Source organism: Taudactylus pleione, unplaced genomic scaffold, assembly GCF_031769625.1.
Source record: "Taudactylus pleione unplaced genomic scaffold, aTauple2 ptg000211l, whole genome shotgun sequence".
Lineage (NCBI taxonomy): Eukaryota > Metazoa > Chordata > Amphibia > Anura > Myobatrachidae > Taudactylus > Taudactylus pleione.
Window position 1 is genome coordinate 971351 of NW_028284613.1, and position 21047 is coordinate 992397.

The window sequence follows — 21047 nt, forward strand, 5'->3', positions numbered from 1 at the left end:
TTACCGGCATTCTCCAACAATACATTGCACCGAATTAAATAGCTTCGGGAGCTTCTTCCCGATGCTATTCAATTCGCGTTGAATTGAATCGAGCCCCTTGTAAACTGACCTGACCAACACATTTTTGCAGATCTTAATTTTTTTTAACCCTGTTGCTGCCCATTTTTAGCACTTATTGGGCTTCTCACATTCTAATGTCAAAATGGCTGTGGGCCTGATACTGCATGGAATGCAGTTGCTAATACGCACTCAATCGTCCGATTGTTGTGTACTGCACATGCGTATGCATCGCAGTGCGCATGCTGGAACCGAGCAGTGACTGCGCAGACCCATTGCAGAGTGATTGACAAGAAGTGCCGTTTGTGGGCGTGCATATATTATCCACTGCGATACCCTGAGGCCTGATAGTGTGCTATGAAGTTAAGTTTCTGAGTAAGGTCGAGGCCGTGATGGTACTCTATTGTACCGATGTTTTTGCAGTCTTGCTAAACATTACAGATGTGTGTAATGTAAAGTAGACGTCCTTATGTAATACTGCGATCGCAATGGATTCGTTTACTATCGCAGTTGAACTGAGTGAATATTTTCTATTGCATTCGCAGTTGCGATCTGTAATGAATCAGGCCCAGAGTCCGTATATACAAAATGGGTAAACATTTTTTATTTTTTACCATTGAAATTGAACCAAAATCAAATGTGTTTGTTTTAAAGTTTTTATTTTCTAGTCACCACCAAGAAAGAGTTGCGGTTCTTGCTTTACCATTAATCCACCCTTACAAATAATCCTCCATCCCTGGGAATAACAATGTCTGCAGTGCAGGGTGTTCCCTGGTAATCACACATGGTCACAAGCAATGTTTCTCAGAGGTCACATTAATTTAAAAGAGGGGACTCCCCTCTTTGGAATGAGGGTACTTATGGGTCTGAGGGTACCAGAATAGAGTAGATAGAGCAAATACAGTGCTCCCCTTTCCATATTTTCTGGGTTTCTGTAGCTTAATGCTTGAAGGGAGAGGTGATTAAGATCATCCTGAAGTCCGACTTCTTGCGCCGTCATCTATTAAGGAGGACTTTTAGGTAAGGAACCCTGCCTCTACCATTTGAACCCCTGCAGTACTGAGTACGAGATCCGCTTGTCCTTGGCTGTGAGATGGGTTAAAAAGGCATTTATCAATATGTTTAAGTACATATATAAAATTTAAGAGAGCCTCCATTTGCAATATATCCCACACATTCGTGAGAGTTTTGATGAGGGTGATTTCCTTTTCACCTTTAACTTTTTTTTTTTGTTACTTTCTCTGCTGTGCCTCCAGAAAATGTTGAGTTGTTTGATTTGATATAAATTGAATGTGTAACTTTACACTTTTCATATTTGTATATTTAATAATTGTAATGTTGTTGTGTTTTAGCTTCTGCCGTTAGATAGCAGCATTCTTGAAGAACACAAGAGAGAACTTGTAGAAGCCAAACAGATTGTGAGAAAACTAACAATGGTAGTTCTGTCATCTGAAAAACCTGACGAAAAGGATAAGGAAAAAGAAAAGGAAGAGGAAAAAAACGAAAAGGTAAAAGCAGCTTGTATAACCCGCTATCAATCACAATTCATTAGTTACTTTAAGGAGCTACTATGCAAGTTTACCTTGAATTTAAAGCTATTTTGTAGCATTTATGTGTGTGTTTGTGCGACTGACCGGGGTTGTAGTCAAATGCTGTAAATACAATAGTCTAAATTATCCAATGTAATTCTAGATATTTATTACTTGTATTTTCAGGTCAGTTATTATCACATGCCTCTATTCATATTAGGCTGGCAACTAGTCTTGAGTCTAGTCTAATTTATACCGCAGTTAGAGGTGGTCTTTGCAAAGTGGGCATTGAGTTGGCGACCTCTGGAGTAGTGTTTTCCATAACATAATTGGTCAAAAAATGATTCCAAAGTAGTCTCATACCAAAAGACAAATGTAATTGTGCTCATCTGTTTACTTGTCTATACCACCAATCTCTCTAGTGCACATAGTGTCATCTCTAAGTAAACTATATTTATATAGTGTAATAAACTTTTTAGAAAATTCCTTTATTAAGAATAAATATCCTTTTTAATATTTTCTCTGATGCTCAGTTGTGTGTTTAATATGAAGTAGAGCTTTGAGGATATTCTCGTAGTGTCCAGGACATAGTAAACCGTGCTTCGCTGTGTATAGACATAAGGAGGCATAATTGAAGCCACAATTTTTTTATTTTTTGCTGTTTATGGCAAATCTTAAGGTTTGTTGTCAAAAATTGCCAGAAATCGAAATTCCTTATATTCCTCTCCCACCCCCCCGTAATGTTTACCTAGGTTCATTGTTTGGTCCTGTTTTGACTGAGATGTTTCATAAAGATGAGTTCCACTAAACCGAGGAGTGTAATGACATATTACCCTATACTACACAACATTACACTAACTTATAGATCGCCATTATCTGCTAAACTTGCTCAGTTCTCCACTTCTGAACATTCTTTTGAACTTAAGCTGTAATCGAACTAATATACATTCATCCAAGGCATGTTTTTATTTTAATAAAGTAAGCCTTTTTGCTAGATTTAGGGGTCAATTTACTAAGCCTTGGTTGGACATGAAATGGACAGAGATACAGTACCAACCAACCAGCTCCTGTCATTTTTCCGAAATACGGAATATTTTGAGCATGACTGAAATAGTAAAAACTTTTGTTTTTTGATGGTTCAATGTGCACAAACTTTGTTTAAAGCACAACATTGTTAATAATATTGTATAAAATTACCTTCAGGCTGTGTGTATAAGGTGTATATGTAACATAAATAGATTTCATGTATGTACACAAATTTTGTTTGAGCCACAAAATGATTGAAATATTGTATAAAATGACCTGTGGGCTGTGTGTATAAGGTGTATATAACACATAAATGCCTCCTGTGATTAGATTTGGAGCCCATTCCCAAGATATTTCATTATTTTATGCAAATATTCCAAAATACGGAATATTCCGATATCCAAAATGCCCCTGGTCCCAAGCATTTTGGATATGGGAGACTCAACCTGTACAGGCTTAGTAAATAGACCCCTTAATGTAGTAAGCCTACATTTTGTTTGTAGTTGGTTCTCTGTTAAACAATTAGTTTAAAAGGTGACATAATCGAAATTTGCATACATGAAGTTTCATCCCTCGACTATCACAACGGCAAAAACAGATCTAGAGACTGCAGTCTATAAAGAACAGATCTCAGGATGAAAGTAAGAGGCAAGAATGATTAGTTGGTTTCAATTTATTAATTTTCTGACCTCTTATCATTCCTTTTTAAAATCTGTATTACATATTAATAGTAAAAAACAGACTTTCTGTCATTCCTAGCTATGATCTAAAAGATCCATCTGCATTCTTTACAAGCACTGATTTTGTTGGTGCTTAAGTGATTATGTAAAAGGTCAATGGAGCATACACACGGTCAGATTTGTCAGATCTCTCAGATGAACGATTTTACCAAAGATTTGAACGATTTTTGACTGCATTAAAATTAATGGAATCGTCCAAGTCTGACTGCAAATACATCAGATGTCAGATATCGTTATCTGACCATTGGGAACGCGCATCGTTCAAATCGTTCATCAGACAGATATGCAAGATTTTCCTACAGATATATAAGATTTTCCTACAGATATGTAAGATTTTCTTAATCGTTATCGTTCAGATCTGAAGAAAAATCTGACAGTGTGTATGCTCTATAAGAATGAATAAAATGTTTTCTAAGCTAGTTTGAGATAATAGACTGGAAGTTTATGGAATAGACAAATTCCACAAACAATAGGAACCTTAGAACTCTGTATTTCTTTAGTGCAATTAGCATGAAGGCAGCCAAGACGTCTTTTTTTTTTTTTTCATTTGATTCACATTTTTCATGTTTCTGTATTTGTAGAGGCTTCTGATAATTAGCAGAAATCTGCCTGGAAATACTTGACTAAGAAATGCTGCCAGACTGTTTGCCACAAGAAATGAGCTTGTGTTTAATGCCTATAGAATAGCTGTCTTTGTGAACAAATGGGGAAGTTATACATCAGGAGGAAGAATGTTTGAATATAGTCACTTTTTGATTATTTTGAATCTTGAAACGATTATGTAACTGCAAAACAATGTCTCGTTGAATGTATTTTTTTTTACTTTTTCAATGAGTGTATTGGCGTTTCCTTTTTACTTTTTATGTTGTTTTTTTTTTTTGTATTTAATAATATAAAAAACATAACTGTTTTACAAAATGGGTTCCAGACCACCCATATAAACTTTAGAATTGCTTCAAGTGGTTTATGTTCTCGCTGGTGGTCTTATATTTCTTGCATTCTATTTTAAATTGGATTGTGTGGCTTGATTTCATGGTTTGTTTAGTTTAGTACAGTCAATATAAATAAAATTGCAGTACGATACTCAAGAGGCAACACAAATGAGCTAATCCAAAATCATAATTCATATTTTATTGTTGAAAGAAGCATAATATGATTATCTGCTCTGTGGTAAAACTATAGTCTCACAGAACGTTCATTATTTTTAAACATCTCCAGAATATTTGTTACTAGTAATTCAATAACTCTTACACTTCAGGTAAATCGTTCCAAGTGGGTTTTCAACTTTTTTGATTTTGTTTGTAAGCTTTGATAAAGATACGTATCTTGATGCAATTTATTCTAGCAGTTTGCAATATCCTTTTGGGGATAGAAAAACAACCTAATCTCTGCCGCAGTTAAAGCTCTGATTTATCTGTGGCGTGTTGCATTGAACAAAAAAACCTATGTAGAATAGTAATGAGCGTTTTAAATCATTCTAATCCCGTAATTGTTTTAGTCTTCACTCACTGAAGCCAGAGGATGGTCTTCTGTCTCTCTCCCATAAAACCTCTATCTTTCAGGGCCTCTTGGTAATTAGGTTCATTTATGAATGTGTGAAATTGCCAACCTGTAGTACTGCTTTGTGCACATATGTCCTTCTTATACAGTTAGCGCATTTTACAGTGCACCCGCCGTTTGTAGTTCTTTGGAAATAAATCTGTAAAATGAATCTCCATTGGGTTGTTGGAAGCTCTGGAAAGTGTTCATATCAAAGTCAAGTCTACTTTCACTGTAGGATCACATCCTTCATCATTTAAAAATGTTTTCAGTGTTCTTAAATACTGCTTGACTCGAGTGGGCATTGATACCACCTTCATTACATGTGTGTTTGATGCTTTTAATTGGTCAGAGTGAGCTGAAAATGCCTGGCAAGCCATGGAGTGTCTACGGTGCATGCCCCTTCTCATTTAAAAACATAAATCCTGTCCTGCTAAATTAAATTAACTTTTTCCACTGCAGTAATTCGGCTTCATATGCAGTTGGCTAGGAAAACCTTCCAATCTTTCCAACCACCCATTTCAAATGCTGGCCATACACACTGCAATTATCGGGACGATCCGCCCGATATCGGCGGATCGCCGCGATAATTGCAGCGTGTATGCGGGCGACCGAGGGTTAAATATTGCTCGGTCGGGCATGCTGGATTGTCCAGCATGCCCATCCGATGCGATATTTACCCGGGAAACTGTCGGCCGCATCGGGCAGTGTATGCCCAGCGCGGCCGACAGACAGACATTTCCTGTGTTCCTTCCTACGGAAGGAACAGGGAAATGTCTCCTCCCCCGGGGGCGGAGCGCGGATGTCTGGCTATACACTGTGAGATTTCTCTCACAGTGTATGCCGCGGACATCTGCGGCTGGCAGCCAGCCAGATAAAATGTCTGTCGGTCTGACAGACATTTTATCTGGCAGTGTATGCCCAGCAAAACAGATCTAGGTTGTACAAAAGTAGGTTTGTAATGACAGAAGATCGTTTGCATTTTTGTAAATGATCTTCTGTGATCCAGACATAGGAGATTGGTGCTATTGCAAAGGTTTTCAAAGTTCAAACCTGGTCCTCAAGGTTCCCCAACAGTTCAGGTTTTAGCAGTTCAGGTTTTAGCAGTTCAGGTTTTAGCAGTTCAGGTTTTAGCAGTTCAGGTTTTAGCAGTTCAGGTTTTAGCAGTTCAGGTTTTAGAGAGATCCATGGTGGAACACAGGTGGTTAAATCAAATTGACCTGAGGTACTAATTTTGTCAATACAGGGGAAAAGGGAGAGGGGAGTCCCAAGCACTGGTACCAAATGTAATTAGTGTATTTAAGCGACAGACAGAACTCCTACAGTATGGAAGAAATCACTTGAAAGGGTGAGGGAAGGAGGTGCACCCATGAGAGCAAAATATACAGCAAAAAGAAAGGGAGGAAGGAACTCTCTTGTTTCTGGGGCACAGAAAAGCTGTCTATATTATTGTAAAACGTAACTTTTGATATGTGAAAAACAAATAATCATATAAAAAGGACTAACCACATAAGACAACATATAATAGAGATAGTCATATGAGAAATACAGCTGGCATTGAAATACAAGTCTCATAATTTCAAAGTAATAATAATACATGCGCTGTCATAGCTCACTCTAATGTTTTCCAAGTGAAAAAATATCAATTAATAGTTATTATTTGAACCAATCGATATGTGGAGTGAGCGCTGAAACATCAGTTCACCGTGACAACATGCAATAATTAATCAGACATCGATATCATGGCTTGATACTATAAAGATTTGTCAATAGACATATGAAAATTGATACGCTTGTACCAATACACTAATATATATGCTATCGCAGTTCTGTATAATAGGATTTATCAGAGAAAAAGGATCTCAATAGATACATTTGATAATAAGCCGATATATCGGTGGAATAAATGCTGAATCTTCACTCCACATAAACAACATGCAATCATTAGTAAAACATGGTTGTCATAGATCAGTGTAATCAAGATTTACAGGTGAAAAAAATCTCAAAAAACATATATAATAATAAACAGATACATTTCTGAAAGTAATACTAGAACATCAGTCTGCCATAACAACATGCAATAATCAGTCAACAATATAACTAACTAATCATGAGATGTCAGTTGCCTAATTGTATAAAGGCAATGTATTAAAGCAAAGGATCAATCTTATTCGTCAAGAATGGATGGAAATACATCATAGCACTAAGTAAATAATGTGTCGGGTAAAAGATACCGCTCACTTAAAGGTAAGGGGATAGGTGGCTTCTGTATCCCATTTACAGTTGTATTGAATGGGATATGAGCGGACCCACCGCATTTACCATGAGGGTATGATATAATATAATATAGAGGTCGGCACCCACTGATCTCCCGTGTTCATCCATCTTAAGCCCTGTGTGTGTGTGTGTGTGTGTGTGTGTGTATATATTAGGGGTGTGCATCGGCCACTTTTCGTGTTTTGTGTTTTGGTTTTGGATCTGGATCTTTCTTCGTGTTTTGGATCTGGATTGGTTTTGCCAAAACCACCCTTCCGTGTTTTGGGTTCTGGGTTTTGTGTTTTGGATCTGTATTTTTTTTTAAAAAAGCATAAAAACAGCTAAAATCACAGAATTTGTAGGTTTTTCTGCTCCTATGCTATTATTAACCTCAATAACCTTAATTTCCACTCATTTCCAGTCTATTCTGAACACCTCACACCTCACAATAGTGTTTTTATGTCCAAAACGTTGCACCGAGGTAGCTGGATGACTATGCTAAGCGACACGAGTGGGCGGCACAAACACGTGACCCATCTAGGCGTGAAACTGCAGTGGCAGACAGGATGGCAGTTTGAAAAACTAGGCCCCAAACTGTACATAATGCAAAGAAAAAAAAGAGGTGCAAGATGGAATTGTCCTTGGGCCCTCCCACCCACCCTTATGTTGTATAAACAGGACATGCACACTTTAACAAACCAATCATTTCAGCGCCAGGGTCTGCCACACAACTGTGGCTGAAATGATTGGTTCGTTTGGGCCCCCACAAAACAAGCTGGCAATTAATGTGTCCCTGCACAAACTGGCTCTATGGAGGCAAGATGTCATCCTCATCCTCCTCATCCACCGATTCCTCACCCTCTTCAGTGTGTACATCCTCATCCTCACAAAGTATTAACTCGTCCCCACTTGAATCCACCACCACAGGTCCCTCTGTACCTTCTGGAGGCTGGTCTCCCTGGAAGAGCTGATAATTCATTTTGATGAACATCATCTTCTCCACATTCTGTGGAAGCAACCTCCTACACCTTTCGCTGACAAGGTTCCCGGCTGCACTAAACACTCTTTCGGAGTACACACTGGAGGGGGGCAACTCAGGTAAAATAGAGCCAGTTTGTACAGGGGCCTCCAAATTGCCTCTTTTTCCTGCCAGTACAGGTATGGACTGTCTGCCATGCCTACTTGGATGCTGTCACCGATGTAATCCTCCACCATTCTGTCAATGGTGACAGTATCATATGCAGTGACAGTAGACATGTCAGAAATTGTTGCCAGGTCCTTCAGTCCGGACCAGATGTCCAAACTTGGTCCTGCCTGCCCTGCATCACCGCCAGCGGGTTGCTTAGGATACCTAAGTTTTTTCCTGGCAGCCCCAGTTGCAGGAGAAAATGAAGAAGGAGCCGTTGACGTGTCACGTTCCGCTTCAGCTGACAGTGTGTTCACCAGCAGGTCTTTGCACCTCTGCAGGCTTGTGTCGGCCGGAAAGAGAGACACCACATAGGCTTTAAACCTAGGATCGAGCACGGTGGCCAAAACGTAGTGGTCTGATTTCAACAGATTGACCACCCTGGAATCCTGGCAAAGCGAATGAAGGGCTTCATCCACAAGTCCCACATGCCGAGCGGAATCGCTCCGTCTTAGCTCCTCCTTCACTTTCTCCAGCTGCTTCTGCAAAAGCCTGATGAGGGGAATGACCTGACTCAAGCTGGCAGTGTCTGAACTGACTTCACGTGTGGCAAGTTCGAAGGGCTGGAGAACCTTGCACAACACGGAAATCATTCTCCACTGCGCTTGAGTCAGGTGCATACCCCCTCCTTTGCCTATGTCATAGGTGGATGTATAGGCTTGTATGGCCTTTTGCTGCTCCTCCATCCTCTGAAGCATATAGAGGGTTGAGTTCCACCGCGTCACAACCTCTTGCTTCAGGTGATGGCGGGGCAGGTTCAAGAGTGTTTGCTGGCGCTCCAGTCTTCGGCACGCAGTCGCTGAATGGCGAAAGTGGCCAGAAATTTTTCGGGCCACCCAAAGCGTCTCCTGCACGCCCCTGTCACTTTTCAGAAAATTCTGCACCACCAAGTTTATTGTGTGAGCAAAACATGGGACGTGCTGGAATTTGCCCAGATGTAATGCCCGCACAATATTGGTGGCGTTGTCAGATATCACAAATCCCCAGGAGAGTCTAAGTGGGGTAAGCCACTGGGCGATGATTTCCCTCTGTTTCTCTAAGAGGTTGTCGGCGGTGTGCCTCTTACTGAAACCGGTGATACACAGCGTAGCCTGCCTTGTAACGAGCTGGCATTTCTGAGATGCTGCTACTGGTGACGCTGCTGCTGTTGCTGCGTAAGGTGATACATCTACCCAGTGGGCTGTCACAGTCATATAGTCCTTAGTCTGCCCTGTTCCACTTGTCCACATGTCCGTGGTTAAGTGGACATTGTGTACAACGGCATTTTTCAGGACACTGAGGACACTTTTTCTGACGTTTCTGTACAGTCTCTGTATCGCCTGCCTAGTGAAGTGGAATCTAGACGGGATTTGGAACCGGGGACACACTACCTCCATCAATTGTCTAAATCCCACTGCACTAATGGCGGATACCGGACGCACGTCTAACACCAACATAGCAGTCAAGGCCTCAGTTATACGTTTTGCTTCAGGATGACTGCTGTCGTACTTCATCCTCCTCGCTAAGGACTGTTGGAGGGTCAATTGTTTAGTAAAAGTAGTGGTGTTCCTACTTCCTCTCTGGGATGATGAACGACTCCCAGCAGCAGCAGCAACAGCAGCAGCGGCAGCAGTAGGCGTAGCAATGCAGGATCCTCCGGAGGAATCCCGGATAGGAGAGTCAGTCATGCCAGTGACATGGCCTGCAGGACTACTTCCGATCCTAACTAAGGAGGAAATTGACGAGGAGGGAGTTGACGGTGTGGTTTGCAGGCGCTTGGATACAACAGGACAACGGGATTTAGGTGTCCCTGGACTGCTTACGGTCTTAGCCAAAGTTTCTGAACTTGACAGTAACTTTTTATGAACGCGCTGCAGGTGCCGTATAAGGGAGGATGTTCCTAGGTGGTTGACGTCCCTACCCCTACTTATTTCACCTTTACATATGGTACATATGGCAAGACAGTTGTTGTCCGGATTTGGATAGAAATATTGCCAGACCAAAGAGGTGGAATGTTTGGTCTTCTGCCCAGGCATGACCGTGATGGGCTTTTTCATCCCACGGACAACAACTGTCTCCCCCGGAGCCTGATTTAAACAAACCACATCACCATCAGAATCCTCCTCGCCAACTTCCTCCTCAGCGCCAGCTACACCAGTATCCTCATCCTGTTGTACTTCAACAGTGACATCTTCAATTTGCATATCAGCAAGTGGACTGTGGGTGCTCCTTTCAGCACTTGCAGGGGGCGTGCAAATGGTGGAAAGAGCCACCTCTTCCCGTCCAGTGCTGGGAAGGTCAGGCATCGCAACCACCACCACACTTGGACTCTCCTTGGGGATTTGTGATATCTTCTTAGAAAGCACAGTTCTTCGCTGTGCTTTTGCCAGCTTAACTCTTTTTTGATTTTTTTAGTGGGAGGAGGGCTTCCATCGTCATGTGAAGCTGAACCACTAGTCATGAACATACTAGGGATCGACCTTAGCCGTTCCTTGCCACTCCGTGTCGTAAATGGCATATTGGCAAGTTTACGTTTCTCTTCAGCTGATTTAAATGTCTTTTTCAAGGTCATTTTCCCGAACTTTGCCATTTGGGATTGTATGTGCCCTCTACTATGACATTGGGCATCGGCCTTGGCAGACGACGTTGATGGCATGTTATCGTCTGTCATGACTAGTGGCAGCAGCTTCAGCACTAGGAGGAAGTGGTTCTTGATCTTTCTCTATTTTATTTTTATCGGAGAAAGTTTGGTCCTCCATTTATGTTATATCGATTTGATATATACGTGCGGCTAAACACAGAAAATAATTTTTTTTTGGGTTTGGACTGGAGTGTACTTTGGGGGTTACAGCACCCTTTAACGGTCAAGCCAGCCGGCCCTTTACTTATGACACAGGCGCACGCTTGGCACTACTTTGTTGATGCACGTGCGGCTACTGCGCACACAATTCACAAACACAGAAAATAATTTTTTTTTGGTTTGGACTGGAGTGTACTTTCGGGGGTTACAGCACCCTTTAACGGTCAAGCCAGCCGGCCCTTTACTTATGACACAGGCGCACGCTTGGCACTACTTTGTTGATGCACGTGCGGCTACTGCGCACACAATTCACAAACACAGAAAATAATTTTTTTTTTGGTTTGGACTGGAGTGTACTTTCGGGGGTTACAGCACCCTTAACGGTCAAGCCAGCCGGCCCTTTACTTATGACACAGGCGCACGCTTGGCACTACTTTGTTGATGCACGTGCGGCTACTGCGCACACAATTCACAAACACAGAAAATAATTTTTTTTTGGTTTGGACTGGAGTGTACTTTCGGGGGTTACAGCACCCTTTAACGGTCAAGCCAGCCGGCCCTTTACTTATGACACAGGCGCACGCTTGGCACTACTTTGTTGATGCACGTGCGGCTACTGCGCACACAATTCACAAACACAGAAAATATATTATTTTTTTAGCACTTGGGGGGAGCACCCCTGATGGACAGAGCACCCCCTGGACAACACTACAGCACTCCTTTAGGACTGGGACACTGCACAGGACTTTGGAGTGGACACAGCCCCTATGGAGAACTGACTGCACAACACAGTCCAGCCAGCCCCTATGGACTTTGAAGTAGTGGACACAGCCCCTATTAACAACAGCAGCACAGCACAACACAGCCAGCCCCTATGGACTTTGAAGTAGTGGACAACAGCAGCACTACACTACACTACACTACACTACACTACACAGCCCTAACTCCCACCCTCCCTCTTCACTGTCCACAGCCGAGTGAGAAAATGGCGCCGACGCGGGTACCTTATATAGGATCCAAAACCCGCGAGACTCGGAAGGCGGGATGATGACGTTTTGCCTCGATTTCAGATCCGAGTCAGGCGGGAAAAGTCGAGCCTGACTCGGATCGGACTCGGCTCGGGGGGGGTTCGGATTTCAGAAATCCGAACCCGCTCACCCCTAGTATATATATATATATATATATATATATATATATATATATATATATATATATATATATATATATGTGTGTATGTACTGGCTTACTAGTGGGACAATAAGGGAGTGGAAATGCCTTTAGGAATACTGTACAGACAGATAAGTGGTGATGGCAGGGTGTTTGAGAGTCTCTTGCACCTGATATCTGAGAGCGATCTCTCAGCATAGGGGTAATCTGTGTCTCCAAACACCCATGCACACGACACCATAGAAAGATAGATATAAAGGAAGGTAACAGAGCCGGATCTGCAAGTAGCTCACCTCACCCCACTGATGTCACATAAAAGTGCAGTGAGAACATTGAATGAGGCGGTGTAGTCCGGAACTGACAGAGCCTGTAGGTGAAACGCGCGTCTTCTGCCTGTCAGGATGCATGTTGTTATGGCGGACTGATGTTCCAGCATTACTTTCAGAAATGTATCTGTTTATTATTATATATGGTTTTTTTTTAGATTTTTTTTCCCGTGTAAATCTTGATTACATTGATCTATGACAACCATGTTTTACTAATGATTGCATGTTTATGTGGAGTGAAGATTCAGCATTTATTCCACCGATATATCGGCTTATCATATGTATCTATTGAGATCTTTTTTTCTCTGATAAATCATATTATATAGAACTGCAATAGCATATATATCAGTGTATTGGTACAAGCGTATCAATTTTCATATGTCTGTTGACAGATCTTTATTGTATCAAGCCATGATATCGATGTTTGATTATTGCATGTTGTCACGGTGAACTGATTCAGCGCTCACTCCACATATAGATTGGTTCAAATAATAACTGTACTAATTGATATTATTTCACTTGGAAAACTTTATTAGAGTGAGCTATGAAGGCGCATATATTATTACTTTGAAATTATGAGACTTGTATTTCAATGCCAGCTGTATTTCTCATATGACTCTCTATTATATGTTGTCTTATGTGGTTAGTCTTTTTTATAAGATTTTTTGTTTTTCACGTATTTATTATAAGTTACATTATACAATAATATAGACAGCTTTTCTGTGCCCCAGAAACAAGAGAGTACCTTCCTCCCTTTTCTTTTTGCTGTACTAATTTTGTCACCTGTGCTCAACCATGGATCTCTCTAAAACCTGAACTGTTGGGGAGCCTTGAGGTCCACGTTTGGGAACCTCTATGCTAATGCATGTGTGTGGTTATTTTTGGTCATATTTTAGAAACTGCTTGGAACAATCTGATTTGTAAACTAAACGCACTTACCAATCGGCCGCTTGATCTGTTTGACCTGACATCACAACTAGGTGGGCATTTAGATTTGCCCGCCCAGTTGTGATGTCAGTGTCGGCAGGTCCTGCAGCCAGTGTAAGGTTCGGCCATACACACTTGCAGATGCACCGATTTTTATATATATTTTTTTATATATATCTGCATCAGCTGTGCTGCCGGGCCGGCTTGATATGTCTGAACGACATCGTTCACAGATCCATTGGGTGTGCACACCCACTGATGCACTCACAGTTTATCGTTTGTTGATCGAACGATATATCAACAAGTGTGTACCCAGCTTTACTGGCACTGTAGCAGGGGTAGTGAGTAGATCATTGGGAGCTTCGTCTAACAGTACAGAAGTTTGGCAATGAGTGATTTCAGTTAATTCATGAAACTGCATAGATTCTGTACAGGGAGATGATGATAAACTGAAGCACTGCATGTGTAAGGCACAACTGTTCATAAAACATTTGAGTTCCTTTTGGAGTGATGGTGAATCTGAATGATGCCCAAAAAGCGCATATTCCAGTTTACAATATAATTGCTAGGCTCGTGACGTATACAGCTAGATTGTACAGATACATCTAGCCTCCTTGCGCATTAAACAGCCCTTTTAGTCCCACTGAGCATCTTTTCGTTCAGTTTTTTGCCTTCAAAAGCGTCTTATTCGGACAGTAATGTGAATAGGAAGCACAAGCAGCTTCTGCTGATTAAAATGATATACGGCATGCTTATATCTGTGTGAGACTGTGAGTGTATCTGCATGTTAGTGTCACAGCCGCTGCATATGTGGACACATCTGTACAAACCTTGCTATATTACTGCCATTGGTTTAAGAACACACTATTTATGAAAACTGCTTTCTAGCTTTGTAAAGAAAATGTAATCAGAAAATGTTTTATCAAGAGATGGAAGTTTTAAAGGAAAGTGTTTTTGTGTTTATAATGAATCAGCTGGTCACTGCAATTATTTTTTTTGTAGGCTCCGGACAACCAGAAACTTGGTTTGCTGGAAGCATTGCTGAAGATTGGAGACTGGCAGCATGCTCAAAACATAATGGATCAGATGCCTCCATTTTATGCAGCATCTCATAAGCCCATAGCGTTAGCACTGTGTCACCTTATCCACGTGACAATTGAGCCTCTGTATCGACGGTAAGATCAATAATTCGTAATTGTCACATGTTTAGGTACTGACTTATGTCTTAAGTTTGCAAAGCAGATAAAATTTAATTGGTTTGTCAAGTGCTGGCCCAAAATTTAAAAGGGGAATACTTTTAATAATGGAAACTACTTTAGTGAACGAAAATGGAGGTACCACAGTTATCTACCATAAGGTCCCCTTTCTTAAATCCTGGGGATATTGCTATTTTCATGAGATTTCCCACAAAATCACCTTGGTAAATATGCCCCTTTAGTGATTGTATGTATTTTAATTTATTGTTTTGTTTTCTAGAGTGGGAGTGCCGAAGGGTGCCAAGGGATCTCGTGTTTCCCCAATGCACAGCCAGAGGGCCCCCAAGCCAGTGGAATGTTTTGAAGATTTAAGAAGAGATGTGTTCAACATGCTTTGTTTCCTGGGTCCACACCTAGCACATGATCCCATTTTACTGGCAAAAATTGTCAGACTTGGCAAAGCATTGATGAAAGAGGTTTGTATCCTTCTATTATGCTGGCTAACGTTTGCACTGTATCCGACCCAGATTTGTTCATGAAGACATGTCTATATTTAGGTCGTTGTCCTCATTAATGCCTACATGAAATGGAGCAGCAATATAAACTTTCTTCTTCGGGGTCCATAGGGATCCACAGGGATACCAAGGGGATATTATGGTTGGAGAGACCAGGCACCAAACAGTTAAAGCTTCAGCTCCCAGGATGCCTCGGGTCCTCCTCCATATATACCCCACCCCTAGCCATAGGGCTTCAGTTGTTTCATTTGGTGCGGTAGGTTCAAGACGCACCTTTGTAACAGGGGACTGCTCAGGCAGTCCTAAGCTTTTATTTTATGTTTTACTTTATTTTCTATGTTTTTGGGTTGGCAGTACTGAGCGTTTTAATTGAGACCCATGTACTGTGACTCAATCTACCTCCGCCGGGCCACAACACCAGTAACTGGGCTAGTGATTTTGGCGGGTCGCGGCTGAGCTTGCTAGCAGCAATGCTACGACCTGGACTGCAACCGGACGCACTGAGATGTCAGGTAAGGCGATTCCTCGCTCACGGGGAATTGCACGCTGCAGTCCTTGCTTCTGGTGTCAGAGACTCACCGGGAGTCGCTGCAGTCAATGCCCGGGATTGTCCACGTCCTCACTACACCACAGGGGCCGTGTCGTCTGATGCAGAGGATCGGCAACAGACGCTTCTACTGCCGCGAGGCCAGCGTACCCGGCTGGTTTACGCAGCTTAGAGAAGGTAGTCCCCCCCCCCCCAACCCAGATGCAGTCCCTACAAAGGGTTTTGCATGTCTGGGTTGCTCCGCCTACCATCCACATGTGTATGAAACTCTCAAAGCCCGCGCACAGTGTGCCCTGTAGCTGTTGGTCTCAGGAGGATTTGGGTCAGTCTCCCTGTATACCTCTCCCTTGATTAAGGTAGTATATAGTGCTGTATATCCTACCTTTCCTTTGTGTTTGTGTAGTTGATTTAAAGTAATTTGTAATTTTATTACATATTCATTGCATGTGACTATATGCTAGTTGCTGTATTGACACTGTCTTTTATTTCAGTCTGTCAATTATAGCTATCACTGTTTTTTCTCTCCGTCCTCTTGGGGTGGAGGTTATTCTGAGTACTTCACATTCATAAAGATTTTGCGAAGGCTGTCACATAACATTGCAATTATTGCATTTACTGAACATGTCAAAAGATAAAGGGATACAGGAGGGGGAGCAGTGTGCGCTGATTTCATGTAAATAATGTATGGCCTATTTGAACCCTAAGGACATTAAGGATGGTTTGTGTGTTGTCTGTTATAAAGAGCCACCTCACCAGTCCACCTGTCCCTGGACAAGAGCCTTCATGGGTATCCTATTTGTCCCAGGTAATGAAGCAGTTTGTGGATTCGTATGGCTACTACCACTATGCCTCCTTGGTTGGGGTGTTCACAGCATGCTATGTTTGCACCTACTATGCATCCTTCCTGGAAGGATGTTTGTGCCCATTCTAGTCAGAGTATGGCACGATCTTGATAGCATTCCGGTAGTTACTAAGGCGCCTAAGCGCAAGTTATCTTTTTATCCGTCTGCTCAACATATGGATTCAGACGCATTATCAGTGGAATCAGATAATGCACAAGGTTCCTCTCCAGGGTCTAGCTCGGGGGAGGAGGACCACTCGTTCACAAATGGTGAAGGCAGGTTTAATCAATCCTAGATATTCAGGATGATGAACCAGCTCCAGTGTTTAATCACCACCGGAAGGTGGTCAAAACGTAGTTTCCTGTATCTGAACAGCTCACTGAGCATATGGATGAGGCATGAGGTAACCCAGACAAACTGTTTTATGTGAATAAGAAAATAACGGCGTTGTATCCTCTCCCAGCTTCTGTATGTACTAAGCGGGAGGTACATCCTACTTTGAATGCTCATGTGATACATTTAATCAGAAAGGCTACATTGCCTATTTAGTCAGCATATTCCCTGAAGGATTCCACCTATAAAAAGATTGAAGCATGCTATGGCTGGAGCCTGGGGTATGTCCTCACTTTCAGGATGCATCCTCCCCAGAAGTTTTTTTTTGCACAGATCCTCCAGCAGATGTCAAGGCTTTTGGCCCTTATGGAAGCCATTCACTCCCTGCTGCAGAAGGGGGTAATAATCCCGGTTCCTGTGTGTCGCAACAGGGAAGGGGTTATTATTCCAATCTATTTCTGGTTCAGAAATCAAATTGGGCTTATCGCCAACAGGTTTATCCATATACCCAAGTTTCGTATGGAAACTCTCCGATCAATTATTTTGGCAATTCCTATTATACCACACCACCAGCAATTTTTACTTTTTGCTGTCCTTCAGCAACATTACCAATTTCAGGCTCTACCCTTTGGCCTATCTACGGCTCCACGAGTATTTACCAAAATAATGGCGGTCATGACGGCCTATCTCAGGCGTCAGGGAGTCAGAATTCTGCCATATCTGGACTACCTTCTGATATTGGCACAGACTCCGGTTGTTTTACAAAACCATCTTCAACTGACCATAGCCTGCTTACAAGAGCACAGTTGGATCATCAAATGGAAGAAATCATCACTATCTCCAACACGGCAGATGGTACATCTGGGAGCTCTTTTGGATTATCGGGCACAGATGGTGTTTCTGCCAGAGGACAAGAGTGTGGCACTATCGTTGCGAATATGCAAGCTGCTATGCAAGCAAAGGGTATCCATTCTGTTAGCACTGCAGGTCCTGGGATCAATGGTATCCACCTTCGAGATGGTGGGATATGCTCAGTTCCATTGCAGGCCTCTGCAAAGATTGATTCTCTCCAAGTGGAACAGACAATATCATCTAATAAGGTCCCAGAGGATCCTTCTTACTCCAGAGGTTCGTCAATCCCTCCTGTGGTGGCTGAGAAAGGATCATATGAACAAAGGGCGACCATTCTGGATTCCAAATTGGGTGCTTCTGACTACAGACTCCTGTCTTCGCGGATGGGGAGCAGTGACAGGTCATCGCACCTTTTCAGGGAAGTTGGACAAATCGGGGAAGTCATCTGCCAATAAACATTCTGGAACTACGAGCAGTATACAAAGCACCTTTCAGGGCACAGGACATACTCCAGGGCAAGCCGGTCCAGATCCAGTCCAACAATGCGATAACAGTAGCCTACCTCAATCATCAGGGAGGCACAAGAAGTTACGCAGCTATGACGGAAGTGACAAGGGTTCTGTTTTGGGCAGAACGTCATCTTCCGGCCATCTCTGCAATATTCGTACCCGGAGTACTCAATTGGGAACCAGACTTCCTAAGTCACCAGGACATATACGCCGGAGAGTGGTCTCTCCATCCAGGAGTGTTTCAGCTCCTGGTAAACAAATGGGGTCTACCAGACATAGATCTCATGGCGTCACGTCACAACCACAAGGTCCCCCAGGTACGGGTCCAGGTCTAGAGACCCATCAACAGCCTTCGTGGACGCACTGGCAGTAAGATGGGCCTTCAAACTGGCGTATATATCTTTCCTCCGATCTCCCTCCTTTCAAGAGTGTTCTGGAAATTCAAGCAGGAAGGCGGAGCAGTAATACTGCTGGCTCCGCCTTTGCCCAGACATCATTGGTTCACAGACATACAGAATCTGTCAATAGACAGACCTTATCCTCATCCTCTATGGCAGGATCTGCTAACGCAGGGCCACTGCCGGCATCCGGACTTACCTCGTCTGGCTTTGACGGCGTGGCTCTTGAATCTTCCATCCTAAGAGCAAAAGGTTTTTCCAGTTCTGTAATTCAAACGATGCTTAGGGCATGGTAACCTGCCTGTGCCCGCATCTATTACAGAGTTTGGCATTCTTTTGGTAAATGGTGTTTCCACAGAAAGTATGATCCTAGGGTATTTTAGGATTTCCAGGGTACTGACTTTTCTCCAGGCAGGTTTAGACCTTGGTCTCCCCCTGGCTACTTTTTGAGAGTGCAGGTTTCTGCACGGTCAGTCTGATTCCAGAGGAAGATTACCCCTGAACCAGATGTTAGAATTTTTTTCCCAAGGAGTTTTGCGAATTCAGCCTCCTTTTTGTTCCACCAGTAGCACTGTGGGATTTGTCTTTGGTTCTTAGGGGCTACAAGCTCACCCATTTGAACTTCTAGATTCTGTAGATTTGAAGTGGTTGACAGCGAAAACACTTTTTTTCTTCTTGCAATCTCTTCTGCTCGCAGTGTCTCCGATTTTGGCAGTGCTGTCTTGTCGCTTCCCATTTTTGTTTTTTTTCACCAGGATAAAGCTGTTCTTCGTACAAGGGAGGGTTACCTTCCTAAGGTAGTGTACAGTTTTCATGTGAATGAAGAAATTGTAATTCCAGCTTTTCAGACTCCAGATCTTTCTGTAGGTGAAGCCTCCCTGGATGCAGTTCATGCTCTCTGTATCTGTGTGGAGTGTACAAACGTTGTTAGAAAATCAGATGCTCTTTTTGTATTATATGGTTTTCACAAACGAGGATGGTCAGCTAGTAAGCCGACTCTGACAAGATGGCTACGCATGACTATCTCTCAGGTGTACTCACAGGCTGATCTCCCTGTTCCAAGCACGGACTGCACATTCTACTCATTCTGTAGGGCCATCGTGGGCATTTAGTCATGGTGCCTCTGCTGAACAATTGTGCAAGGCAGCTATGTGGTCTTCTGTCCACACTTTTCTTAGGTTCTATTCCTTTGATACTTTTGCCTCTGAGGATGCTTGCTTTGGGCGTCGAGTTCTCCTTTATGCTCAGGAGCGTACCCCACCGTAGGGGAACTGCTTTGGGACATCCCCATGGTATCTCCGTGGATCCCTATGGACCCTGAAGAAGAAAATCAGTGTTATGGTAGATTTACCTAGATAACTCCTTTTCTTCGAGGTCCACAGAGCACCCACCCTGACGCACCTGGCTGCATGGGTAATTTTTTTTATTTTGGTATCCATGGGTATCCCTATGGATCTCGAAGAAAAGGATTTTCTAGGTAAGTCACCATGGTTCAAAAATAGTAAAGGCACATTAATTGTTGCTTACATTGCTAATCCATTCCAATGTGATTTATCTGCTTTAATTTCCTTTCAATCTATATCTCTCTCCACTTTAAGATGCAGAGGTAGCTCTTTATATCACTTTTTAGTACTGATTAGCTTTTTAATAAGTTTTTTGATAGTGCAAAAAATAAAAATAAAAAAACACACTTAACTTTCCGTAAACACAATCAAGGCTGTTGAGTTAGCATCTCTTGTTGCTCATACAGGTGTTATCTGGATTGTTACTCTACAATACAGCTCACTCCCTCTCCAGACTAGCTTGTTTTATCTGTTTTCTGAAGGTTTATTTTCATAATTGTTAGTTCACAAGTTTACCATAGTCCTCCATATTGCTTAAATGCAATATTATTTATTTATTCCTGTAGATTTATTTTACTATGTTGCTTACCAACGCATAATAAAATAGAATAACGTTTGGCCTACTGTGTGCTTGGTTTTTTTTTTTTTTTTTTTTGTCATGTTAACTGTGATAAAATTTTTATACCTGCACCATGTCCTATATTTCAAATACTTCATACTCTATTACAACTTTATGCTCTGAGTACAGGCTGCAGGGGTTTACAAATTGTTAACTTCTTAGAATTCATTGTGAATCTCAGTGAAAACTTAATGTGCTGACATTTCATTATCACTGCAAACTTGTGGAAGCCTGCATAATACAGGACTAAGATAGGAATGCCTGTTTATTGTCCATTAAATGTATATGCAGAATTGTTTTGGAACTTTCTATTTACTTTTAAAGCATGTGAAACTAGGTTATTTAGTATACATTAGCCATT

At 42.1% G+C, this 21047-nt stretch overlaps 1 protein-coding gene across 1 annotated transcript in view; it reads left to right on the forward strand.

Moving 5' to 3' along the window:
• THOC2 (THO complex subunit 2) overlaps positions 1 to 21047 on the forward strand; it is a 178251-nt gene that overhangs the window by 44688 nt on the left and 112516 nt on the right. The window contains exons 10-12 of the mRNA XM_088478197.1: positions 1410 to 1565; positions 14535 to 14707; positions 15009 to 15204. Coding sequence (XP_088334323.1) covers positions 1410 to 1565; positions 14535 to 14707; positions 15009 to 15204 — 525 coding nt within the window. The remainder of the gene's footprint in view (positions 1 to 1409; positions 1566 to 14534; positions 14708 to 15008; positions 15205 to 21047) is intronic.